The 27,832-nt window shown below is 42.7% G+C and overlaps 3 protein-coding genes across 5 annotated transcripts in view; 2 read left to right on the forward strand and 1 right to left on the reverse strand.

Moving 5' to 3' along the window:
• The window catches only part of LOC308093484 (adenylate cyclase type 1-like), a gene marked incomplete at both ends in the record, with an annotated part of 47,153 nt that extends 43,857 nt beyond the window's left edge, over positions 1–3,296 (forward strand). The window contains 2 exons of the mRNA XM_080439822.1: positions 681–805; positions 2,868–3,296. Coding sequence (XP_080295948.1) covers positions 681–805; positions 2,868–3,296 — 554 coding nt within the window. The remainder of the gene's footprint in view (positions 1–680; positions 806–2,867) is intronic.
• The window catches only part of ripk1l (receptor (TNFRSF)-interacting serine-threonine kinase 1, like), a 733,201-nt gene that overhangs the window by 284,217 nt on the left and 421,152 nt on the right, over positions 1–27,832 (forward strand). The window lies entirely within an intron of this gene.
• On the reverse strand, positions 19,883–27,700 carry LOC308093925 (insulin-like growth factor-binding protein 3). Of its 2 annotated transcripts, none has more exons than XM_080440329.1 (4): positions 27,248–27,700; positions 25,706–25,953; positions 23,911–24,030; positions 19,883–20,639 (listed from the first exon to the last, which is right to left on the reverse strand). In XM_080440329.1, exons 1-4 carry the CDS (start codon positions 27,627–27,629, stop codon positions 20,514–20,516), a joined length of 876 nt encoding a protein of 291 aa, XP_080296455.1. In that variant the 5' UTR covers positions 27,630–27,700; the 3' UTR covers positions 19,883–20,513. The 2 variants fall into 2 exon arrangements, with proteins under 2 accessions (XP_080296455.1, XP_080296454.1); XM_080440328.1 differs by having other exon boundaries at positions 25,706–25,956.

Raw genomic sequence — 27,832 nt, forward strand, 5'->3', positions numbered from 1 at the left:
AAAAAAAAAAAATGCTTTTTTTTTTTTTTTTTTTCGAATAGTCGAATAGTGGTTTGATAGTCGAATAGTCGGTTTGATATTCGAATATTCGACTATTCTGTGAATGCCCTACTATGCACACACTGCTCACCATACATATCAATAGGTACATGGATAAATCAAACCCTAGATGTGACTATATGAAAGGGCTTGATATAATGATATACTTTGTTGTGCACACCAAAAATAGCCGATCTGGTGTTTGACGCCCACCCACAACCAAGTATAAATCTGGCTTAACCGGGAAAGCATCTGTGTCATTTTGGATTTTAACCACTGGAACCATTATTTAAAACTTTGGCTATTCAAAAGTAGCAGATATACAAGCTCATAGCGTGTCACATCGTGCCGCACTACGAGCTTGTAGATCTGCTACTTTAGAAAAAAAATGTAATTCTTTTAAAGATCAAATCTCTGCTTTTGGGGGTCCCTGGAACTAAATATTTGAGATGAGGGTCGGCGGCCAAATACATATAATTTTGGGTGTCCTTGACATGAAAAGGTTTGAGAACCACTGATATAAAAAAGTACGTTTCTTTCAGAAAACAGTTAGGATTTAGAAGACATTTGTAGAATCGGCCTCAGGCTTTAATGGCCTAACATTGTAACATGTGTTCAAACCCATGGCTGTGGTTGTGCAGGTATCAATGTTGGCCCAGTGGTGGCAGGAGTGATCGGTGCCAGAAGACCCCAGTATGACATCTGGGGGAACACAGTCAATGTGGCCAGCAGAATGGACAGCACTGGAGTCCCTGGAAAGATACAGGTAGCAAAACCACCTTGAAGCTGCAAAACATCGGGATCTTGTGCAAAAAATTTTAATAAGAACACTTAAAAAAAAAAAAATGTACTTGCCACTTGTGATGTGACAATAACCTTGAAGTTGGAGTTGATTCATAGCATTATGGATGTATTGCTGTTTACCACGAGCATTGCATTCTATTTGGTGTTATTTTAACTATGAGAGGGCCCTATTTTGGGACAGGTAGATTGGCGTGTGAGGGTGCATTGACAATTTCCAGATTTTCCCTGCCTGCATGTGTCTGGTATTTTGGGGACTCGCCGTGTGCCGGTGTGGGAGGTGAGGTGCAGTAGGGGCCGGGGCTGTGTTGTTTGCAAATCAGCAGCTCACTGCAATTTGGGGTTTGAAGAGGACCACGACTTGAGCCGTCCACCCCGCTCCTCCATCGCTATTTTCGGCACATTTTAGTTGCCGGAGGCGAAACCCAGCTAGACGCCTCCAAAATCACACAGACTCCAGTTTATACATGTTATGCTTGTCCGTTTCACTTTGGTATGAATCCCTCAAGCTGGAAAACATATGTTAGCATGTTTTTTATGCATTCTAACCCACACACGACTATAGGGAAATGTTTGTGTCCAACAAAACTGCAGGCATAATATTGGTTTCTCCTTCATACAAATCTTAGCTAGATAGATTATCACACATTACCGCGTTCTGCTCACCATTGAACCGTTTCTTAACCCATTCAGACTGGGAACCCATCTGTGTCATTTTTAGATGTCTTTGGGCTATTCAAAAATAGCAGATGTACAAGCTCATCCCTATGAGCTTGTAGATCTGCTATTTTTGGGGAAAATCGTGGGTCTTTGAATATATATATTCTTTAAGCGAACATTTGTAACTAAAATTTTAGCTTTTCTACAAATGTCTTCAAAATCCTGTGTTGCTACTGTATATTATCAGTGGTTCTCAAAAAAATATATGTATTTGGCCGTGGACCCCCATCTCAAAATATTTTGTTCCAGGGACCCCCAGAAGTTGTAACAGAGTTAAGAATGTTCGCTTTAAAAATATATATATTCAAAAATGTTGCGCACATTTTCACGTTTTTTCTAAAATAGTAGATCTACAAGCTCATAGCGCGGCACTCGGTGCCGCGCTATGAGCTTGTAGATCTGCTATTTTTGAATAGCCAAAGAAATCTTGAAATGACACACAGATGCATTCCCGGTCTTAAAGGGTTAAGGCACTGTACTTATGCAGTGGGGGGGCAGACACATACAGTACACAGATGGAGAGTCCAGCAGACTGTCCGGAATTTAGCCTCTCCATAGTTCAGTGTCCTGGAAGCATACTCAAGAGTGTACCGGCCCTGTTTTATAGACAACATTCCTCATGGACAGTTCACATGGACAGGTACGCACAGAGCACACAAAAGAAGAATACTGCTGCACACTGGACCTCCTAGGCAGACATCTGCTCAGGGTCCGCTATATGTCCACACAGACCCAAAGCAGACCCTGAGCAGATGTCCGTCTGCCTAGATCCTAGGCAAGACGTAGGAGGTCATTGTTTGGTGTTCGTCTGCGTGGTTTATTTGGCAAATGATGAAACGCTTCTCCCTGGGAACAGTGTCAGACGGATTAACTGTGTTTGTTATTTTTCTCCTGAGATAATCTGACAGTGTTAGCGGTGTCGTTTTGTTGTTGTTGTTGACGACGCTGCACCTCCTGCACAAGGACATCAATTTGATCGTGGAAGAAATGATGTTTCTTCTTCCATGACACTGTGGAAATTGCCAGTACACACTTACAGTATGTTGAGTACACTCAACTGGTAATGAAATGTGATCATTTGATTGGTCATGATGATTAAATCCACCAACAACACCTGTAGTGACAATATTTAGCCTAATCCAACACAGTTTATTATTTCTCTGCCCTTCTCCAGTAACATATCTTGCCATGCCTCACCCATCATGCCATTGACTGCGATTCGCGCCATTTCACGTATTTCCCCCAAAATAAGGCCTCGAGATGTGTAAAAAGTGTTTTGCGTTTTGTTTCCACATTTATCACCTCAGGTGACTGAGGAAGTGTACCGGCTGCTGAATAACAACTACGACCTGGTGTGTCGAGGTAAGGTCAGCGTGAAGGGGAAAGGCGAGATGCTGACCTACTTCCTGGAGGGCAAGGTCCAGGGCGTGGGCACCGCGACCACGTCGTCCGTGATGCGCTCCGTCAGCCTGGCGCGGAGGATCCACTCCTGTGGCAAGGCCAGCGTCCAGAGAAATTGGGATTTAACCTCATCCCCAGCTAGCCTGCAGACTGTTCATGCCAGCATGGGCAGCACCATCCACATGGCCACTGCCAACAGCAGCCACAGCCAAGCCACATGCCTGCCCTCATCCTACGTGCCCGCTCTGAGCAAGGTGAAGCGGGAAGAGCTGGAGGCGTCAGAGATCGAGGTGGAGATGCGGGACATGGCAGCCACCTCGGGCGTGGCGGTGTAAGGTAACCCGGGAGGAGAACGCGACTACAAACTCGGATTTTTGGGGGGAAACTAAAGTAAGCAAAGCACGGAATCAGGCAGGACGTCCAGACATGTCCTGTCAGTGCTGGGCTGCTATTGGCACCTCTCCATAGCCCATTCCAGGACATGAAACCTCATGAGTCATGGGACGACGATTTTGGTGTATGCCCATTAGGGAACTTCAACCACATGCACACGTTTTAGAGGCACAACCACAGAATGTAATTGGGACGACGGAGACCAGGCTATCTGAATCTCATATAAAATTCTAACATCAACCAACTGGGTTGTTCGAGGTCTGAGGACAGCGTGTGTTCTCACTGTACGTACACATTCCAAGTAGAGGGGATATGCACTCACATCTCAGTAATGCCTGAGTTATACATAGTTGCGTGTGAAAATAGCTGATCTACAAACTCACGTGTGGATGTGCTATGTTTGGTGCGTGACACCAGTGTGCAACCAAGTGTAAATCAGGCTTTATGTTCACAATAACGCTGGTCATGCTATAGTTTTTGTTCTGTATGTCCTCTCTGATTATGCCAAGGATCATTAACAGTGTAAAAAAAAAAACGAAAAGTAAGAAAAAAAATCACACACATTTCTTTTTGTCTATGTACTGTATGTAAGCATGCATGTGTGTACTTGTATGTGTGTATGCATGGTTAATCTTGGAATTGTAACGAAATAGCACAAAATACCTTTTTATACTCAAAGAATTATCCGGCAGCAAAATGCTTTTTTGGACACATACAGTATTTCAGTAGTGCATGAGTTTTTAGAGTTTACACTTGACAGCCAGTGTTGCCAGATTTTGCGAGAGAAATAACCAGGTCTATGGAAACAAGCCCAAAAGAAGCGACTAGGCTAGAGCTATTTGAAAATAGCCGATCTACAAGCTGTGAGCTTGTAGATCTGCTATTTTCAAAAATAAATAAATAAAATCTTGGGGGAAATTTGTAATTTTTGAATATCTTGGAAACATTTTAACAATACAAATCTTGTATGGGGGGTATGTGGACAAATAGATATCAATCTGGGGGTCATGAAAATGAAAATGTTTGAGAACCACTGGTTTATAAACAACATTAGGAACCAAGCCCAAATAAGCAACTACACTTTAGAAACAAGCACCCCCAAAAACCGCAACTACCAATATTTACAAGCAACTCATCTCTACAGAAAAACAAGCCCAAAGTCGCTTATAATAAGCGGACATGGCAACACTGTTGACAGCCATAGGAGCCATAGGAGTTGCCCATGTTGAGAGAAAACCAAAGTAACGAATCTTGAGTTTCAATATGTACACCCCCCCACATTGCAGTGAGTTCGATGTCTTCAGCTTTTCTGTTGAAACATGGATGAAATAATAAAACATCCCAACCGCTGGTTTTCAGCAACTTGAAAGAGATTTCTGCTCTCACATGCCAGGGATGTGCTGTGCACATTGTTTGATATATCTCAAGTGTGACAGACTGAACTCAAAAGTATGTCAGCAAAAGAGGGGGAATAATTGCTATAAAATGTCAAGGTACAGCTGAAGACAAATGATTTTTTTAACTGATACTGTATCAGGCAATCAGGGGGACCATAAACATCAATTGGTTTTGAACCCATGGAAATTAATTGTAGCCAATCACGATCAGTGTTTGCTGATGTTACCTTGCCCTGTTTGAGGATGATGTTTGATGCACTATGTGGCCTGCGTGAAGTGTACACACAGGAAGTAGTGACCATGGCTTTGAGGAGGTCATGGGGTCAAGAGTGGGTATAGGTTAAGGTGTGTTGACCTGCAGAGCAATGCCTTCTACTGAGCTACTATGGAAACTCAAGTTAATGCCAAACCTGAACTAATCACTCACAATCACTCATACTGTAGATGTAATCGCAAAGGGGTACATACCCACCATCACATGGTGCACACATGTGTGCGTGCACACACACACACACACACACACACACACAGGCATTAAAAACGGCATCCATTAATCATCCGTGCAATACGGTACACATTTAAACATAGTAAGCACACAAGCTCTACGGATAAACAGAAAGACTGAACCTAGTGCTTTACACTCTGTGCAATGTCTGACATTATACATTCATGCATTTACATTGCATTGCTGTTGTTGAACTTTCAACCGTATTTATGGTACTTTTCTATTATTCCTCCTGAAACACTGATGAATGAGCTTTAGCAAGTCTCTCAGATACACTGTCAGACGTGCATGTGGCCCATTCTAGATACTGTTATCTGTCTAGATACTATCTTAGCCTAACAGAGTAGAACTTTTCACTTGATCTGCAAAAGTCTAAATTCATCATGTTTTTGCCTTACTTAAAACAATAAGCTTACAGTGATTGAACCTGCCTTTTAGATATATTCACTTTGATATGCAGATATTTACTTTTGTAAATAGCCAAAAGCTGTAAACTATGTTGTATCTTGTACAGTGTAAAGTTGGGTTATGGAATATTTTGTAATAAATGCAATATTGGTGTACAAAATATCCAATGATGTATGTTTAAAGTTTTTGGTATGGTAGTAGACCTTCAGGATTCTGGGTCCGACTGGGAGTACAAATCAGGAAGTTACTGTATTGCTGTTCACAAAATTATTTGTATTGTGTATGTGTGTGTGTGTGTGTGTGTGTGTGTGTGTGTGTGTGTGTGTGTGTGTGTGTGTGTGTGTGTGTGTGTGTGTGTGTGTGTGTGTGTGTGTGTGTGTGTGTGTTGTGACGTGGCCGTGGTCACTACATACTGTATGTATGTTATGGTTATGTCTATGGGTTATGTCTAAGTCATAGTGACGTGGCCATGGTCCGCTCGCCGGCCTGCCGGCCCTCCCATTAGCCAATATTTATGTAGGATATATATGTGTATATATATATATATATATATACACACACACACTTATATTGCAGACTCAAACATGAAAATTCAAAACACTTAACAGTGAAAGTAGCATCAGTTAGCTTTAATATCTATATTTCGACGGACGACTGTGTCTCACTCCGAAAATAGCTGATCTATAAACTCACATTGCTTCTTTCAGTGTACAATGCAATGTGTTGTGACCTTGACTGTATACATCTGCTATTTTCAATATGCAACACAATTGTACAACGGAGCATAAATGATGCATTATACAGACTGCAATCACTGCGTGTCCCTTTGCCTTGGTGTCAAATATACCGTCGGTGTTTCCCCCACAAACAATGACAGGTTTATTATGCCTGGTGTATTTCCACAGCAGTTATGCACAAGGATGTCACCATGTCCCAAACATGGACTAGGGGCCAATGTTTTCCCAGCGTTGATGTATAGTTTGCCAGGGGTTCACTCAGTCTACAGTTGAGTCAACAAAGGGCAGACTTGCTCAACCATTTCCCCTTCAAGTTCACCAAGTCTGTTAGGATTGTCCTTTGCAATGGATGCAGAGGTCAACAACACATGAATTCCCTTTCTTCTTCATGTATTTTACTTGCACAAAACACAACACAGCAATGATGAAAATAAGCCAATATCACAAGAATTATGATGAATTTATGTCAGTTTAAATGTTGTCTGATGTCTAAACTGACATGAGGATCGTTTGGCAAAACAAGGTGGGGATGAATTCAAGATTACAGTGCCTCTATGAGTATTGGCAAATGTATACTCTGTTGTACGTCTGTCTACTCACCCAAATTAACAGATCTTTCATAACAACCTGTCAAAGCTTTCAGTTGAAAATGTGTCAGCAAGCAAGAGACAGTCATTTGACAAAGTATAAATTAGGATTTATTCTGAAAGTGGAGTTTGTTGATTGAGACTACGGTTAGGGTTACACAATACACCCTGTGTGTTGTTATATAACTATGACAATCTTTATTATAAAAGGTTGTAAAATTCAAAGGAAACAATTTCCCTCCATGTACTACTAATACTGCACTAATACTTGAAAAGTGTTGATTTGGTAAACATTAACGATGTCAGTTTGAAGAGTGGTGCTGCTCGGTCTCTGAAAGCCTGCTGAAGATATTATTCTCACAAAGAGATTCTGAAGGTAATTTAGTGTGATGTGTGCTTTATCAAAACAACAATTTTACTGTGTTACTGCCAAGAACTCTCCCCGGGAGTTAAATCTACGAGGTGATTGCAGGAGACAATGCATTTGTCTAGTTCATATTGCTGATCTGACTATGCGGGATTCCATTGAGTATATAGCAGCATATCACTTTTTCAGGCAATTGCTCTTTGATGTACTGCTGTAAGAGAGACGGGCAATATTACCTGGTGATGATATGCAGTGGTTTCAGGAGCACCGAGGGAGGGCGAGGGGGTGGTTGCCATGTTGTCATGTTTTTTTAGGCGATGTCATTGTATTTCACCGTTTGTCTGTTTTCTGATGTTATTGTTTTTCTGTTTTTATGTTTTGTGTGAGGACTGCGGATGAAAATTAGCATCTTTGCTAAATCCGGTGTATTTACGTTCATGTGACGTTCATTAATATGCTCTGTCCTGTCTAAATAAACAAATAAAGTAAAGTAAAGTAAAGTAAAGGCAAATTGCCCTTCAACACTGTCTAAATATGGCACAGTGGGCATAAACATTTCACAGTATTATTAACCCTTTCAATCCATCATTTTAGATTTCTTTGGCTATTCAAAAATAGCACTATGAGCTTGTAGATCTGCTATTTTTTTTAAAGATCTTGAAAATCTTTGAATATGTATTTTTTTTAAGCGAACATTTGCAAAACATTTAGTTCCAGGGACCTCCAGAAGCAAAGATTTGAGTTACTAATGTCATCTTAAAAAAAGAAATGAATCTAATGTTTGCACACATTTTCATGATTTAAAAAATAAATAGCAGATCTACAAGCTCATAGCGTGGCACTCGGTGCCGCGCTATGAGCTTGTAGATCTGCTATTTTTGAATAGCCCAAACGGAATCTAAAATGACACAGATACGTCCCCGGATTGAAGGGGTTAAAGTGAACCTCTCTACTGTTAACTCTTACACCACCACTGTGTTTTCTGAAAACTGTCAAGGCTGACCATACAGTTAAACCGTCAAAGGCTTCCAAGCACAAAATACATTCTAAACATACTGCAGCTTATTCTGTAAAAGAGATCTATCATTTAACACAAACAATTCAACTGAAAGGCAATTCAAAAACAGCAATTTACTCCCCTGATATGCATCTTACATGATTAACCTACAAGAACAGGGCAAATCAACTAATTAACAACACCTGAATTAAGTCACTCAACAAAAGTCTGCACCAGCAGAAAGTAGGAAACTTTTTTGAAGAAACATCACAGTAGTGAATAACCAATGCAGCTGCTGATTAACAGGCATGGTGGAGTCTGCTAGTTTTCTATGAAGCAATGAAGGGTATCCAAGGTAAAAGATGATAGGGTGATCTCCACAAACAACACTCCCCCTGAAAGAGGTCAACGCTCACTAGATAAACTGGGTCATAGTAGTGTTCATGATGACTCATGTCTGTATAGTAAAGGATACCCTTCATCTGGGCCAAAGTTAGGTCGTGATTTTACCGGCAAAGCAAATGTTTTCTATTAAGGTTGTTATTCTACAAGATTTATGTCAGTATAGACTTATAAGACGGATTTCTTTTTCGCAAACATTGAGACTGATTACTACTTGTTTATATGATGTTTTTGCATTAGTGTAATTGTTTGTCTTTAAATGCTTCGATGAATTGAATACACAGGACCCCAATAGAAACAAGCCATAGTGCTTTCTTGAGTTTATCCTTTGAGCATCCTTTAATGGAACTGTACCTCTGTGCTTTTTTTGCAAACTGTCAATAAAGTATTCAATCAATCAATCAAACGCACAGGTGCCGGTTTCATGTTATCAATTCCCAACAGATCTCCAAACCTGTTGTTTTGGGGAGCGTTGGTTTCTGTTCATGCAACACACTCTTGTGAGTTGGCTGGTGAGGCGCTCCCAGCAAGACATATGCTTCACCCCGCAACGGTATTGTGTGCCGAGAACAGCTGACATACAAGCTCACATCGCGTCGCGGATGCAAACGGTGTGAGCTTGGAGGTCTGCCGTTCTCTGCGCGCAAGACCTGTGCGGCAGAGCATAAATAAGGTTTGTTATTGGTTAATGCTATTGGTTAATTATAATGCTATTGGTTGTGTAGCTTGTCAATCAAAATCATCACAAGGTAGCCACACCCCTCCTACAGCATAGCCTAATTTATCATCAATTTTAAAATAAATGGGACCATAATTTACCAAAACGCATATCATGGTGATTGAAAGAATACTTTAAACTAGCGGCTGGAAGCATATAGTATGTATGACGATGTTTATTAAGGTAATAAAATCAAGGTTTTTGCCGAATGTAAAGTTCGTCAAAAACCCATTCGCTTGAATAGAGCCTAATTGCTTCTGACACCAGCAGGGGTGAAACAGCGAGACTACAGGCCATTCATATGAACTGTTACTTACTACATAGCCTCAATTTACAACCCGGATACTAGCCCCTTGATACCACTGCTTTTCTAGGGAGACCCGCTGTGATTGGCCAGTAGTCGCTGTGATTGACAATTCTTGTTTTTGAACTATGCCTAAACCTAACCTTAAACCTAATCCTAACCTCAGTAAGACTATGCCTAAACCTAACCCTAACCTCAGTAAGACTATGCCTAAACCTAACCCTAACCCTAACCTCAGTAAAACTATGTCTAAACCTAACCTTAACCCTAACCTCAGTAAAACTATGCCTGCCAGGGAGCCAATCAGACACAGGTAAGGTGGGTCTATCCCATAACGTAGGTGGAATTCATTATAACGCCTCGGCGACTGGAGGTGGGGTTTGGGGGACAACTGCTTTGAGAATCGCTATAATTGTTTACACACAACATAAAACAATAAGGTATATATTTCAAGAGGGAGAGATCACAGTAAACAGACATCCTAAACCTTCTTACTCCACACTGGGAGGAAAACAGCATCTGAAAGTTTGATGGGATGCATTTTACACGTGAGTGCCATTTGACACTTTTACATTGCATCTAATGAGCGGTCGGGTTCTTTAAGCCCCAGCCTGTGCGTGCATGCTGGTTCTTATCAGTGTGAAGTTGTCTGGACTCTTCTAGCACCACAGCACGCAAACCTGCCTGACCACAGTGCTCGTGCACACCTGACCTAACTTAATAAGTAATTACTTATAGGCTCACTCCCCTAGCAATGCCCATACCTGCCTGCACACCTGATCTAATTTAACAAGTAATTACTTATAGGCCCACTCTCCTAGCAATGCCCATACCTGCCTGCACACCTGATCTAACTTAACAAGTAGTTACTTATTGAGGGCAACAGCTCAGGAGCACTGAAAATCTGATCCACCTTGACAGCAGACAACAAATATAAAACATGGATATTATGCCGCCAAATGTAAGTTGAGAATATACTTTTTTTACTCTATGGCTTTAAATTATATTAAAAATAATATTTCGTAAATCCAGTGACTAGAAGTGATGATGGGGGGGGGGGGGGGGGCACGGATGGATTAGCAGGCCTGCTGGGCACAGGCCCGCTGGCCTAGACATAGACCTTCTAAGCCAGAGCCACATGAAGGCACTGTCATTAACTTGTAAAAAACAAAAAACCTGTATGAATAGCCAAACATTTACTTTCAAGATGTATCAAGAAAGACATAATCATGATACATGTACCTTCAATGAATGTTTATCCTCTTGATGATTTCTGTAGACAAATGCAAATTCATTTAGACACTTTTAAGCTCAGGAATAACCAATACCATTTATTAACCATTTACCATATTGCATATATAACCATTTACTGCAATGATATTTCAGTCAGATTTGGTGGTGTGACTCTGCTCACGTGATATTACAGATTACCTGCGCACGCAGGACAACAGATTCTGAAATCACAAACCCCCAGAGCAGAGCATAAAATACAGTTTTACATAAACATAACATTGAACCTTCAATGCATAATTAAATTACCACATAATAGTACAATCCATAGAACCACAGTACAATCCTCAGAATCATAGTACAATCCATAGAACCACAGTACAATCCACATAATCAACCTATTATAACAATATGAACTGAATGTCACAGGGACGAGGCCGGGGAGGTGGAGGGAATTTGTAAACCACAGCTGAACAAAGAGGCTGGTTAAATGAACCGCCTGCGATGCACTATGGGTATGAGGGCGTGTGTGAGTTAGTTTGTAGCGAATGAGAATGACGTGAGGTTGAACATACTGATTGTGGGGGTACGTATGAATTAGCTTGTTAACGAATGAATGGGGGGGGAGTCCAGGGAGTGTAAACGTAGCATAAACCTCCTGCCTTCCGTGTCTACATGAACTATCGCTACGCTGTATACAATGGATGGCTTGAACAGAAGTTCAAGCCATCCGACAGAAGTTCTAAGGGGCCATGGAGAGATGGACAAAAACACGATTGTGGCAATTATGTAAAGCTGTGGCATGAAGAAAACATGATGTCTTTTTCCACCCCACCTGTCTGTCTGAATAGGCCCCTCAATCATAATAACAACATGGGCCTCCAGAGCAGTCAGCATGTTCACCAAACTGTACAGTTGAGTTTTGCGGGACATTAGAGGTGCTGAGAGTGCTGCCTGTTGAAGCATTTTGTGCTTGGAAATATTATGCCATGCCGAGGTTAGCTAACCCAGTGGTTCTCAACCTGTGGGCTGGGACCCACAGGGGTCACATGATTTTGGGGGGGTCCTCAGATGACAGTAAAGTAACAATTTAAGGACTTTGAAGACAATTTTAATACCTGAAATGAAAAAAGATCATTACTGCATCAAAAGTCATCAACAAACTATACATATAAAACTGGTCAAACATTGGCCAAATTGTCAAATTACAAGAAAGAGGCAAACATTTTGAAAATAATAGCTGATCTACAAGCTTGTAGATCGGCTATTTTCACAATATTTATCTGTGGAACCGAGTCACACTAAATGTAATGCCTCAACTCCTACAATTCCAAGTGCTTGTCAGGGTGGGAGGGTCCCCAGTTTAAATATTATTATTTTGGGGGGTCACAGCCTGAAAATACTTAGTGTTTTTGTGGTGTATACTTGACTCTACACTACAGTGTGCTCCTTTTTAATACTTCTAGTGCTAGGAATATTCCAATTGTGAATAGTTAATAGAGTTAGAAAAAAATCTATTTAGATTAATGTGAGTGAATGAGGCTGGTTGAGGGTGCTTATTAAAGTTTGTAAACTGGAGACAGTTAGTGTGTTTCCTTGGTCATAGATCCTCCTAATTCTTAGCACCTTGAGCAGGAATTAAATAATTGGCGTGATCAAAATGGCGGACCGATGTCGAGCTGTGAGCTTGTAGATCTGCTATTTTCAATACATGTTTGCCCATTAAAACGTGGCCAAAATTGGGATATTAGGGTCGAAATGATTAAAGGTGCCTCAAAGAACGATAAAAGAAATGGTGGAACCATTTTGGTTCCTCAAAGCGCTTTGACAGAAAAGGTTCTCTAGAACCACATGAGGAACATCACAAACCTTTCACTAAATAGAATCATTCTTAAATACTGTAGGTGATGTTACCAACGTACCATATAGCCTTTCACCGGTAAACGGCTACAAAGTAAGACATTCTTTCTCTCTCAAGTTGTCATCAGTGATAGAAGAGGAAGAGGAAACCGATCTGGATGCATCGTCCCAGGAACTGAGACCTGGGCAACTCTCTAACTCCATAGACCAGCGTAGTCTTTCCGGATGGCAGAACACAGACCAGTCTCCAGTCTCTCCACTGGATGGCATCCCAGTGGAGACAGCAGAAGACCGAGAGGATGGCATCCCAGTGGAGACGGCAGAAGACCGAGATGACGGCCTTCCAGTGGAGACAGAAGAAGACCGAGATGACGGCCTCCCAGTGGAGACAGCAGAAGACCGAGATGACGGCCTTCCAGTGGAGACAGCAGAAGACAGAGATGATGGCATCCCAGTGGAGACAGCAGAAGACCGAGAGGACGGCCTCCCAGTGGAGACGGCAGAAGACCGAGATGACGGCCTCCCAGTGGAGACAGCAGAAGACCGAGAGGACGGCCTCCCAGTGGAGACAGCAGAAGACCAGCAGGAGAGAAGCAGAAGGGGCCGTCCTGATGTGAGTACCAGTAATAAGCTATTCGATTATTGTACATTGTTTTGAACTCTGCCAAGTCATGATGGTGTGAAATTGAATGAATCTATTATGCATCGTTCCAGGAACTGAGACCTGGGCAACGCTCTCTCTCCTTAGACCAGCGCAGTTGGACTTCCCCATGGCAGTCCACAGACCAGCGCAGTGCTTCGTTTGTACAGTCCATCTCATTCCCAAGAGAATCTGGTTGCGAGACTCCTGAGGCTGATCGCCAGACTCCGCTCCTTCACTCAGGAAAAAAGCACATCATTGGCAGGCGATGGAGGTCAGAGTATGGGATTAAGGTGAGGAGAGGGGTCACTTGAGGGATAAAGGTCAAATTATCACATATTGTTTTGAACTCTGCCAAAGCCCAGAATATAAATCAGGGCGCTGTTGTTTGAAATCCCCACAGAGTGAGAGGCTTAGCGCAGCAGAAAACCAACAGGACAGCATCTTGGTGGAGACACCAGAAGACCAACAGGTAGGGTTGTCACGATCATGACATTTTAGTTGACGATGAAATGTCGTAAATCATTGCGATTTAACAATTTGTGTTCTTGGCATTGGACATTAGAACATAAATCAAAATGTATTTTGTTTTGCACAGGGCAGATATGACAAATAACTTAAATATACACAGACAAATATAGGTACCAATAATCAAAATAAACAATGTACTATGGCCAAACAGGCCTTGCATTTATTAAGCTTTATAGCCGATCTACAAGCTCTCAATGCGACTTGTTGAGCTTGTAGACCCGCTATTTCAGCCATTTTACAACAGATGAATTCATACAGATGGATGGAAATGATTCTTCCCATTATGCAAAACTATTACAAAATTATTGCGATATTATTGCGCAACTGCGATCAGGCGATGTGCAATCTGGGAACCCATTCGGTGGGGGCACCACCTCCTTTTTAGTGTAGAAACAGGAACTCAGTTAGGCTCCTCCCCTTTCTTAGTCCACTTCCTCCCAGGTGCTTCTGTGTTTATTCCTACTAACAACAACAATACATTGTTTAAGGCAGTGGTGCCGACAGATTCTGCTGTTAGCAGAATCTGTCTTGATAGATTAGGCAATCTGTAATAATTGTGACAGGCCTACCAACAGGACAATGTCACAATGGAGATGGCAGAAGGCCAAGAGGACATCACAGTGGAGACAGCGGAAGACGGAGAGGACATTATTGCGATGGAGATGGCTGAAGGCCAAGAGGACAGCGTCCCAGTGGAAGGCCAAGAGGACAGCGTCCCAGTGGAAGGCCAAGAGGACAGCGTCCCAGTGGAAGGCCAAGAGGACAGCGTCCCAGTGGAAGGCCAAGAGGACAGCGTCCCAGTGGAGACAGCAGAAGACCAACAGGAGATAGGCAGAAGGGGCAGTCCTGAAGTGAGTACCAGTAATGAGTCATTCGATTATTGTACATTGTTTTGATCTCTGCCAAGTCCTGATGGTGTGAAAATGAATTTAAATCAGGGTGATGGTGGTTTCAAATCCCCACAGAGTGGATCCTCCGCAAGGCAGAGGGCTAGGGAAGCCCAGCAGCAAAGCGTCTTAGTGGAGGAGCGAACAGAAGATGAAGAGGACAGCAGCCAAGACAAATATGACTTTGTGGTCACAAGAAAAGACCAGGGGCTTCCTGTCAAGAAGAAGAGACGCAGAAAGGTGAGTACCAGTAATATATATATATATATATATATATATATATATATATATATATATATATATATATATATATATATATATATATATATATATATATTAGATGTTTCAGCTTTTAAAATAAAGAATCAAGGCTTCTGTATAACCTTTTTACCTGAATTTCTCATCAATGTTGTCAACTTTCAGTCCAAGGTGGATCTCTTTCCCGAGTGGGTGAGAGCTGTGATGGTCAACATTGAGGAGGCAACAACTCACGAGTTGGTCATTGAGAAAGGCAAATCAAAAACGTATGCTAACTTCTTTTAAAAATAATTAAAGAAATCCTATGCATCAAACTGTGTGTACTTCAAATGAATAAGGTTGATCGCTGCGGGTATTAAACAATGCACCAAACAGTACCTAGAAGGGTCAACTGTAGGCCCGATCCGGTCCATGTCACTTTAAGGTGTAAATTTGACCCAGCAGGGGGATTGATTGAGTCACTTTTTCTCAACGTCTGGTTCGGGGCCCACCAAGGGTCCAAATGTACACTGAGTTAAAGAATCTCTGAGGATTTTACAGTGTAGATTTGGGTCCCAGAGGAAAAAAAAAGTGTATCAAGTGGGACTCCATGGCCTAATGCATGTCAAACTGGGGGTCAGGGAAATGAGAAAGAGGTTGGATTCACTGGATTGAGTGACATCATGGGGCCAATTGGCAGCCAGAGAGTACGTGGCACTTGTGTGCATTAAGCATACAGTGTGTAGCGGTGTCTACAGTTCTGCCCAAATGGCTGTTACAAATACTACAACAAGGAAACAACCAATTACTACAGACTTGCTTTGCACAAACATGTTATGATCGCTGTACAGGATCCATAATACTAGGGTTATGCAATGCTAAAGGAGAATGATCTTGTTTGTGTGTCTGACTGATAAGGACCTTCGAACGCCTGACAAATATGTTTTTTTGTTTGGGTTTTATTTATGATGTGGCATCAAAGCACATTTCATCAGCATTAAACCTGATTTATACAGTACTACACATACAATTCACTATAGTATCACTACATGGTTCAACCATAGATAAATTATCATGAGACACAGGTTGTCCCCTATCTTATAAATCATTGGATAAGGCTCATTTTGTATTTTCACTTTTTGCAACATTTTCATAAAACTATGTGTGTGACAGACAGTTGCCATAATGTTGCAGGATGCAGTCTTAGATTTAACATCAAAGTTATCCAAAAACACTTTGTTTTGATGTACTTGTGTATGTTCCTGAGTCAATATTGACAATGACCCTTGTGAACCTCAGCCTGAATCTACGCACTTCATGCAGGGTCATCCACCCACATACAGCAACTTGGTCAAAAATATTTAATATACTCCCTGTGTCAAACATTAACCACTCTGGAGGCCAGATTGCTGTATAAATAGTCGTTTCGGGGAAAAACACTTCAGAAGGAAAACGACAGCTTTAGATTACAAACAGAAGCTACAGAAACAAAAGGAACAACTGGAGATGTTTGGACTCTCTGGATTAAATCAGAAGCTGGTGTTTGTTGTGGCAGTGGTGCCTCTGACTCTCTTGGCAGTAGTGAGGACGTCTCCGGTGGTAGGCCCGGAGCCCATCCGCTGTGCACCCTGCACACAGGACAAGCTCGACCAGTGTCCTGTCATCCCCTCGGGGTGCAAGCAGGTGCTGAGGGAGCCAGGCTGTGGCTGCTGCATGGCCTGTGCCCTGGAGGAAGGGGCGTCCTGTGGGGTGCACACGGCCCACTGCGCCGAGGGGCTCCGTTGCACTCCCAGACCTGGGGAGCCCAGACCTCTGCACGCCCTTACCAGAGGACAAGGAGTCTGCACCGAGGACCAGGGCCAAGGTAATCCCATTGTTTGAAGGTTTTTTTTCCACATACTCTTGTAATGTGTTATTTCTATGTGACCGCCACTATGTTGGACATTCAAAGACAAACCTCTGGATGATGCTAACTCTTATTTGTTTGACCTCCACAGAGGAAGCTGATGGAGTCCCTGACCACGGGTCCCTGCATTACCTCTTGGGGCTCAACGCGCCATTAGAGCCACAGAATCCTGACGCTCAGGAGAGCATCAAGGCTAAAGTCAACGCTATCCTCACCAAACTGGTACAGCAGGTGAGAAAACATCATGATTTACATGTCAATTTAACTCTGAAATGTATAAGTTTTAAGTATGTTTACACTTTTAAGAAGTGCTAATCTCTATTTTATTATTATTATAAATACAAAATAATGCCATTTTTAGCCTGTATGTTGTTGATCTGTCAACTGTAGCCTAATAGTGCTTATGCATTTAGCATAATATACATAATCTGACTCGGCCTCCTCATGCTATCTTCTCTCAGGGCCCCTGTCATATTGAACTCCACGCGGCACTGGACATGATAGCCAGTTCTCAGCAGAAACTAGGAGACAAGTTCACCACTTTCTACCTACCTAACTGTGACAAGCATGGCTTCTACAAGTCCAAACAGGTGAGAGACTACAGTATATCAAAGCTATAAACATATTACAGCAGGCGTACATTAAGGTTTCACACACGGCAAAATACTCAGTGTTCATTCATTTGCATCACTGAAGAGTGTACAAATGGTTAGGCTACATTTGAACAGTCGTCGTCAGAGTTAAATAAAAATGTGCAGATGTCCTCATACGTTTTGTGTCTTTCTGTCCCTCAGTGTGAGTCATCTCTGGTCGGGCCGCCCGCACGCTGCTGGTGTGTGTCCTCCTGGAATGGGAAGAAGATCCCGGGTTCCAGTGACCTGCTGGGGGACTCAGAGTGCTACCAAGAACTTACTCACTGAAGCATGGACACTGCTGCACAAAATGCACACACACGCACACGCACACGCACACGCACACGCACACGCACACGCACACGCACACACACACACACACACACACTGCATGGAAACCACCACACAAATTTGATTTAATTTGTCAAAATGGCTAAATCAAGCACACACTCATATACATAAGCACACAACATAAAATCCTATTTAAGAGAAGTACCATCGACTAGGTGCACGTATCAACAGTTATTTATTCAAAGCTGGTATATGCTGTCTAGCATGAGCCCATTTGTAATTTTTTTGTTTTTTTTTAAATGTTTGCCTACTTTTTTTTATTGTAAATAGGGCACAAATACTGTACATTTGTGTTTCTGACTAAATAACTCCTCTGCTTGAGACCACAGGTCTCCAGCTTTGCCAAGCCCATTTCAGAGTCTACAGGATCAGTTAAAAAAGGAAAGAAAAATAATAATTCAAAAGGGAGTGCTGTGCGTGCTACACAAAACGACACAGCTACTCATTCATACAGTGCTGTAATGCATCTTGAGCTCGATATATACTTAGTCGTACGACAGTGTCCCGCACCACAAAATAGCTGATCTACAAGTTCGCAACGCGTCGCGGCTTGTGGAGCTGATATTTTTGGCACGGGACACCGTAGTACGACCAAGTATTCCTCGACGTTTCCTCAATGGGCTATTGGGGGAAATACTTAAAATGCCGCAAGTATGTGTCCGACGGCCCAGCACAAACATATCAGGGCTCGTCCAAGCCACCGTGCGGTTTGGTACGGGCCACTCTGCATGTGTCTACCTCTACTGGGGCTCTGCAGCTCTACAGGTTTAGCAAAGGTTCACTGGAGCTCTTCTCTGGTAGCTCTCCACAACCACGTTCCTCACGTTATATAGGGCTGTTTGTTTTGGTTTTGTCATTCTTATGATGATGGCCTTTTATGTTGTTCTCTCTCTACTGCAGTGTGAAAGTATTTATTATGACTCAGTGTGTTCATACTGTTGTTTATTGTTGAGGTCATGTACAGTATATAGGCCTACATGTTTCTGCCAAGAATGCTGCTATTAACTTTTGTTGGAGGAAAAAAACAAAAGTGTACATATTTCTCTTCTAATTATGTGGATGTACAATAAATGTCATAACCTTATCATATAATCGTGTGTGAATATTCATTCTTCCACCACCAACTGAGAGACAAAACATCAGTTTATACTGCCTTTATTAATTAAAAATAGACCTCTGAGGGTTGCATTGTACATGCATACAGCATATTTGCCTACACTTAGGCACTTGCACGTGATACAAAATGATCACTGAAAACACTATAACCAATGAAAGGGTGCACACAGATAAGACAAAGGTTTGTGGCCTTTATCTCAGTGATTCAGCTTATGCAAACTGACAGAAACAAAACAATGACTACAGTATTGATTATGGGCAATGTCCTCTGTTACTCGACATCCAGCCAGCATAACAAGTGTACATGCACTGCCGTGTATTGAGCTGCACAGAACCAGTCATGTCCGACTCCCCCTTGAACGTTTTGCGAGGAGCAGGTACTGTGACCGGAAGTAAATTGTTGCAAAATGTACCCCATTCACGTAGAATACGAATGTATAAATGCAACCATTAAGGCACTGCGCTGCATCATAAGGCCCCATCATGAGGCCCAGGCCTCAACAGCACTCATTATGCCTGATTGAGAAAGACACACATTTTATACAACATACATTGTATGTTTGCCTTGCTAGCACTCAAGACTCATACACACCGCGCGCGCACACACACACACACACACACACACACACACACACACACACACACACACACACACACACACACACACACACACACACACACACACACACACACACACACACACACACACACACACACACACACACACACACACACACACACACACACACACACACACACCCACACACACACACACACACAAAATACATTGTTATAACAAATACACTCAATACACAGTCACAAGCATACGAATACGATTACACATCACGAGCATGCACACGTGTATAGTGCCTCTTAATTGTGCGTAAATGTAGAGCCCTCCGATCAATGTTTGTGACAAGTATAAAAGTCTCTGGAATCAAGTGTGTGATAATCAGACCAGGGCTTCTGAGATTTTAAACAAAAAAAGCATAAATCAGGAATTGTGTCTTGTTCTTAAGAGGCTGGCCCGGGGGTTGTGTTGACCCGTAAAGCTTATAAAGAATACATCCCATCATGCGCTGTAAGGAACGAGAATGTCTCTGGCACGAGGAGTCCTTTTTTTCCCTCTTTTGCGATCTCCCGCCGTTCTCTCTGTCCCGCCTCGGTTAAGGGTCCCACGGGCACACAGATAACATGGCAGCCATCTGTTTCCTGGCTGAGCCATCTCTTGACCCTCGCTTCCAACATCTTCCATCTCTACCAATGTGTTTACAGTACTTCTGTCTCTCTCTCTCTCTCTCTAGACCTCCTCCCTCCCTTCCTCCCTCTCTCCCTACTTCGCTAGTCCTATTGGCTCTCTGAGATGTAGTGTTGGGCGTCTCCTCGGTCCTTCCCGTCAAATCCTGGCAACGGCTGCCCATATTTGTCCACACACCAGCAGAAGCCTCGCTTTCTTCCTTTGGACGGACGACACTGTGAGGGAAAGAAGGGACGAGTTGAATAAAGAGAAACAATACATACAAAAAATACAGACAACACGTCCTGTTAGATATTATGTGTTGTTGTGTTGGGCAGAAATCCTGTATCTCCAGATTTGGTTAATGTTTTTATTTACATTTTTCATACATTTATTTTAGTCTTACTTAGTCATATAACAGTGTCGTGCAAGAGTAGTGAAAATAACTGATCTACATAGCTGATCTACAGTCATGATGCGATGAGTTTTCCCTATTGTTTTTTTTTAAGTTTTGGGGAAAATCTGGAACATTTCTGCCTATATCTGATATGGCCAAGATAGGAATGCCAGGTTTTTAATTGGTTAAGTCTGTCTGTGGGTTTTATAAATATTTAACCAATGAAAAGTATTATTAATAACTACACATTGGATCCATCGGAAAAAACTTTTTTTCCATTTCCTGAAAAGCAACGTTTTTTTTAACATACAATGTTTCCGCCCGACAGCAGCGATACAAAAGTCAACGGCCCGGTTGACTCAGTGAGGCAGAGCAGTGGTAAGTTGAGAGGCATTAACGTCCAGATTGTGCTGAGTAGATACAGACTTGGCTATCCAACCCACTGTGGTATTTTGAGCTGCTTTTATGGTCTACCTCCTGTTACACACACATATAGAGACCTTAAAGGTAAACAGAAACCTGGTAAAATATTTGCTTAGTCCCGTTTGTGAACAACTGAGAACCAAGATCTATTTTCAGAAGCTAGTGGCCAGTACAAATCATCTGTTGCTGATTATACCCCACAGCTCCAAATTATGGGTACTACAAATGACTTACAGAGTCGGTGGAGCTAACCCAAGGGCTGTTATTTTACTGCCAATTTTACTAAAGGTCAACCTCTACTCTAGTAAAACATGCAGCCATTCATTTGAAGGGCAAAAGCACGCTTTTTCTGCTGCTGCTACGCAGGGAAGTCAAAGTCTATCAGCGTGGAAGTCGCCCCTGTTCTGTCCAGCATCGCAGGGGGATTTGTCCAGGCATCTAATTTGAGCTGCAGCAGGATTCTGCTTTGAGGGGTGAGATGACTGTCTGTCCACAATTTTCTAAATGAAACCTTCTATTACAATGTTATTTGATGGCTGCTACAGTAGCACACGTGCTCTACATTTTTGCCTCGGGTAAATAAACAAACATAAAATAACGTTTTCTTTTCATGATCGCCTGACAAAGAGACATTACATAATGAAGCATGGCGGAAACATGTGTGTAACTAGAAAAAGTGCTCCTCGGAGCACAGGTCTCCGCCAGGTCAGGTAGGTTATTGTGGCCTCCTGGTGGCGCTATAATAGGCCAATGTGAAAAGGGTGGCATTTCTTCCTCGGCCTAGTGGGAATGTGCGTGCACATTTTCACAGAAATCGCAAACTGCGTTCATGATTTGAGACATTTTGTTCAAAACTGACCAATCCAGCAAATTTTGGAAGCCAACCTTAGCCAATCAGGATGGAATATGAAATATCGGACAGATGCGTCTTGATCACATGACTATAGAGATACTGTGTACCGATTTGCGTGATGTTTGGATAAAATCTGAAGGATTAATATCCAAAAATGTTATTGACATAAGTCGGCCTCCTGGTGGCGCTGTAAAAAGCAGATGTGAAAAATGCATTGCAAATGTTTTTCCTTGGCCTCTAGGGAGTATGCGTGCAAAGTTTCACGCAGATCGGTGCAGTTATAGTTAAAAATGCAAATCGGCCTGTTATAGCGCCACCATGAGGCTGAGTTGAAAAGTTTTAAATGGCATTTCTTCCTCGGCCTAGTGGGAATGTGCGTGTGCAATTTTATGGAAATGGCAAGCTGCGTTCATGATTTGAGGCAGTTTGTTCAAAACGGACCAATCCTGCAAACTTTGGAAGGCAACCTTAACCAATGAGGATGGAATATGGGAAATCGGACATATCAGGGTTGATCACATGACTATAGAGATACTGTGTACCGATTTGCATGACGTTTGGTTAAAAACTGTAGGAGTAATGGGACAAAATGGGTTTTGCACAAATCGGCCTCCAGGTGGCGCTATGACAGGCCCATGTGAAAAATGTGGGGCAGAGGTTCTGAATTGGCATCCAGGGAGTGGGTGTGCACAGTTTCGGAGCGACCGGGCCAACGGTGGCGGAGATTAGCTGCTAACACACAGACAGGACACACGGACGGACGGACGGACGGACACACGGACACACGGACGGACGGACAGGGGCGAAAACATACTCTCTCGCCATGCCTTTCGGCCTGGCGGAGACAATAATACGATTTAGAATCTGTTTCAAACATGACACTGAGTAAGTGCAGTGCAAAAACTAAAAAACAAAACTCACTCACTTCCCCAGTTCCAATGTGTATAATCCTCTAAACTTAAATTGACTGCTAATAAGAAATGTTTTGGGCTCGGAGTCACACAACCCTCCAAAGTAAACCGACACACATGAAATAAGTGCCACTCCCTCAGCGCCCCGAGGGCTCTGGTCGGCACACTACGTCCATTCTACATAAACAAAGACAATGAGTCTGGCGTGGGGACGCTGGGTTATGAGATGATTGCAGGTCAAAGAGAACACTTCCATTAGTGCAGGAGGAGAGTACTGCTATGTAATAAGAAATGCTGCGCTGGTGATGCCGTTGAGCGGGAGACCTTAAGTGGCTCCATATGAATGCGTCAGAACCACTCGTTTATTACAAACCAATCGTGGGTGGACCACGCGAACGTGAGGACGGCTGCAGCTCTATTTCTGTGCCTGGCTTCGCGAAAGTCCAGCAATTATGAGGCGAGTGCATCGGGTGCCGGTGGCCACCTTGACGTCTGTCTCCCTGGGAGGGTTCCCGTTAAACGGCCCTGTCGTCCCAGCCGTCAGCCCCACTGGGGTTTGGCCCCTGTGGTTCCTGTCTCCAGAGCCAGCGGCTGGGGTCTACCTCACTGGTGTGGTGTTTCAATGATGAGGCTCTAATAACTACCAGTGGACTACAGGAGGACAACTAGCCTATACCAATCTGTAATTGGGCTGCCTGCATGCTGCAGACCTAAATCCAAGCTGTGCTGGAGTCACTCGATGCATCACTGCAACGCTGGATGCTTGTTAATGAGGACGTGCGTCCAAAGTGAATGAAGCTGGGATGTTTTCTAAGTGTCAAGTTGCTGTTCTATTTCATACAAATTGGTATCCAGACCAATGACCATAGATCAAGCGGTCTGTCGGTTGACATTCAAATGATTTTTTCCCCTGGTTTTATTACCTGTTTTTTCTTATAGAAGCCTTGCTTGTCGCAGTTTGGTATGCGGAACCCTCTGGGGTTGAGAATGTCTGTGACCTTGAGGCTGTTGAGAATGCTCTCCATCTCTCTCCGACAAGGACCCTACGGAAAGGAAGAACATGCATAATCACTCACATTCTCAGCCTACAAAACCCTGTTACTATATATGGTTTTACTGAAATCATAAGCAAACAAGTATAAGACCACAGGTGCAATTTACTGTCAATTCTCCATGTTCTTGAACTAAAATGACGAGATCATTTCAAGTAAGGTGCACCATAAGACATAAACAACGGTGGCCGGCTGGCCGCAATATGAAAGAGGCGACTAATTGTGAATTAATTCATCTGACCAACTTGTGGGGGCTTATGAGTTTGCTAAAGCTGCTTAAAACTCTTAACACTTTACACAAAGGGGGGTGAAGTGCATTAAAAAAGGCCCCAAGAAGGAGCTGACAGGGTTGCCCTCAAGTCCAAGTACTCCAGCCACTAATCAAAGCAGCCAGTATAAAAACACTTTCAATCTGCTTGCATCCTACAGTATTTTGGGAATGTCACTATAGGCAACAATGTAGTTGTGAAACTAGCAGATCTACAAGATCACAACACATTGCAATGTGACGCCTTGTGAGATCGTATCGGCTCTTTTTCACCACGCGACACCGTCGTATGATGAAGTATAAAATGGGGCTTAAGTGGTTAAAGCCCATTCCTTGTGTGCACTCTCTTCTCTGGCCAAAAAGTGAAGATCAAAAATAGCTGCAGGACTTCCAAGCTTCCAAACAGGCAGTGTCATTGGCCAATCCATCATCCGGCTTGCTCTCTGTATACGCCCGGCACGCGGACGCCTTGCGGCCAAACGACTCGACTGACCCAGGTCAGCCACAGGGCCACCGTGCCCACTCTGGCTGCCATGCCATTCTACTGCCGGCCATGCCTGTGCCAGCCGTCAGCACCGCTATACCCAAACATTTCATCACCCGCAGAGAGGGAGAACACAAACACCACAACGCACGGGGAGAGGAGAAAAACATTCCCCTACTGGGGGGGACAACAACAGTGGTGTAAAAAGTACTCCCATCTTTTACTTAGGTAAAAGTAGCAATACCACAATATAAAAATACTCCGTTACAAGTAAAAGGCCTGTGTTCAAAATGTTACTTGAGTAAAAGTACAAACGTATTGGCATCAAAATATACTTAAAGTGTCAAAAGTAAAAGTACAAAAATGTTTGAAAATAGCAGATCCACAAGCTCACATCGCGACGCGCTGTGAGCTTGTAGATCGGCTATTTTCAAATAGCCTATGTATAGAATAGGGCTAAAGTGGTTAATGTGTGTTTTATAATGTAATCATTTATATCTGCAAAGTAACTAGTAACTAAAGTTTTCAAATAATTGTAGTGGAGTAAAAGTGCAATATTTGCCTCTGAGATGTAGCGGAGTAGAAGTAAAAGTATTGGATATTGTAAATACTCAAGTAAAGTACAAATACCTCAAAATTGTACTTAAAGGGATACTTCACTTTAGGGCCGGGGACACATTTAAAAAAAATATTAAAAATAAATGAAAAAAGTTATGGAAAATTCATGGCCCCCTCACGCATTAGAGTGTCCTACTAATGTGTGAGGGGGCCATGAATTTTCCATAACTTTTTTCATTTATTTTTAATATTTTTTTTAAATGTGTCCCCGGCCCGAAAGTGAAGTATCCCTTTAAGTAAATGTACTTAGTTGCTTTCCACCACTGGAGAACAATATTGGTTCTAGTACTACTTACATACTCAGGCTCCTGTTTGGTCTCCAAAGAGAAGTTCTGCTGGTCTGTGCTGAGCGGTCCAGCAGGGAGTTCCTCCATTTTGAAGCTCTGAGCTTTCTTGGCCTGCTCCCGCCTTAGAACCTCTGTCTTGGATGAGTGGAAGAAGGGGTGAAGTGGTAGTCTTGCGGATGCGATGGGTTTGCGAGTGCTGTAAGGGTCTGGAAGGCCAGGGCTGGTGGAATTGCGGTCTTCTGGATTTTCAACATTCTCTGCTGAAGTTCAAAGAAAACACACATGGCTGTACATTGAAATTCAATTTCCAAGATAATTATTTCTGTTGTCATCGAATATAGGCTATCAGCTGCTTTTTTAGGGTTAGGGTTAGTTTTTGTACGTCCATCAAGCCAATGAATGGGGACCAACTAACCAAGTCAAGAGTTCGTGGAGCTCTTTTCAAAGGCCAAATAAAATCTACTTTAAGAATCAATTACTTAGATGAGAGGATAAGATTGGCCCTTTCTCCTTATATGACTTTGGACAGGAAATTAACAAGAACTATGAATGTATCACTTTTGATTTCATTCATTTCATCTATCACTTTGCAATTGCAACCCAAAAGTTATGAATTTCTGTGACTTTCTGTCTTCCAGTTTACATGTTAGAGAATTAAATGCCAACTCTGGGAGTATTCCAATATCAACATCATCCTGTCATAAAAAAAAAAATTGGAGGCAGCTGAGACTTGCCTATTCTAATAGACAGTGCAAACATGCAGGACCAGAACTGTAATAGGCTACTGAGCTGCTGCTGCACCCTGCTTTTGTGTCCAGCCCCCCCCCCCCACACACACACACACACCTTCATGGCTAATAAGTGATAAATCACTGATTTCATCTTGTCAATATGGAATAGCCTATACTATAGGCTATAGCTTACACGTGTTTGAATATGCACTCATTTACTGTAAAAGGAAGAATGTAACTACCAACTCCAAGTCGATTTCATTAAAACTTTGGAACTTTGATCTCCAAATTAGCGTAGGATATAGGCTATTGATAACAGTGGTGTAAAGTAACTAAGTACATTTACTCAAGTACTGTACTTAATTACACATTTGAGGATTCTTTACCTTCCTGGAGTGTTTCCAATTTTCAACACCTTCACTTCTCCACTACATCTCAGAGGCAAATATTGTATTTTTTACTCCACTACAATTATTTGAAAACTTTAGTTGCTACTTACAAGTTACTTTTTAGATTTAGATTTTTATTACATACATTTCGGCTATTTGAAAATATAGCGGATAAGCTCACCATGCAGGTTGTGAGCTTGTAGATCTGCTATTTTCAAAAGATATTTATACATCTCAATAATTTTCAAAACTTGAAATGGGACATTCTGCATAATGACTGAGTACTTTTACTTTTGCTACATTTAATAGGTACATTTTGATACCAATACTTTTGTACTTTTCTTCAAGTAAATTTAGAATTCTGCCTATGCTAGCCTACTTCTCCCACCACTGCTATTAATAATGCATGCATTTGCATGCATGACACTTACCAGGTAATTCATTGACTGGGGATAAGGAGGATCCAGGCGTGCTTATAAGCTTCTTGTTAGTGGCGTTCGCGCAGATCCCGCGCCCCTCCAGCAGAGCCTGCAGGGGTTTGGTTTCCCCGGGTTGGTGTTGACAGCTCAGCCCCGCGCCGCACCGTCCCGTGTAAACCCCGCACGGCTGTCCCGAGGCGAGCGCGCAGGTCATGCAGCAGCCGCAGCCCGGCTCCCGGACCCTCTCCGCGCAGTCCTTGGGCAAAGGCTTGCACGAGAGCCGCGCTCCCGCATCGCACGGCTCGCATCGGATAACCGGTCCGATCGCACCCGATCGTCGCGCGAACGACGTCAGAACGAAGGTCACGCAAAGGGTTCTCAAACAGGTGTCCATGGTCGTAAATGGAGAGAATACTTGTGGTTGTCTAGGTGAGTGAGACTGACTATAAAGTGAGACTTTTTGACTTGACGCTTGTCTCATTCACATGAAGCCACTCAACAAAACATCTCAATATATATAGACCCAGTGACTGTAGTCACACCCCCCGAATGACTTGCGGTCTGGTGATGGGGTTGCTTGAGAGTGGATTGCTGCTT

This window comes from Gymnoscopelus braueri (genome assembly GCF_963280865.1).
Source record: "Gymnoscopelus braueri genome assembly, chromosome: 10".
Classification (NCBI taxonomy): Eukaryota; Metazoa; Chordata; class Actinopteri; order Myctophiformes; family Myctophidae; genus Gymnoscopelus; species Gymnoscopelus braueri.

Bases quoted from the DNA above. Each gene is read 5' to 3' on its own strand.
- LOC308093925 (XM_080440328.1), bottom strand. From the start codon at position 27,629: ATGGACACCTGTTTGAGAACCCTTTGCGTGACCTTCGTTCTGACGTCG. The intron at 24,031-25,705 runs GTAAGTAGTACT...TCCTTTCCGTAG, and splicing joins CCAAACAGGAGCCTGAGTAT to GGTCCTTGTCGGAGAGAGAT. The intron at 20,640-23,910 runs GTAATAAAACCA...TTTCCCTCACAG, and splicing joins GCTTCTATAAGAAAAAACAG to TGTCGTCCGTCCAAAGGAAG.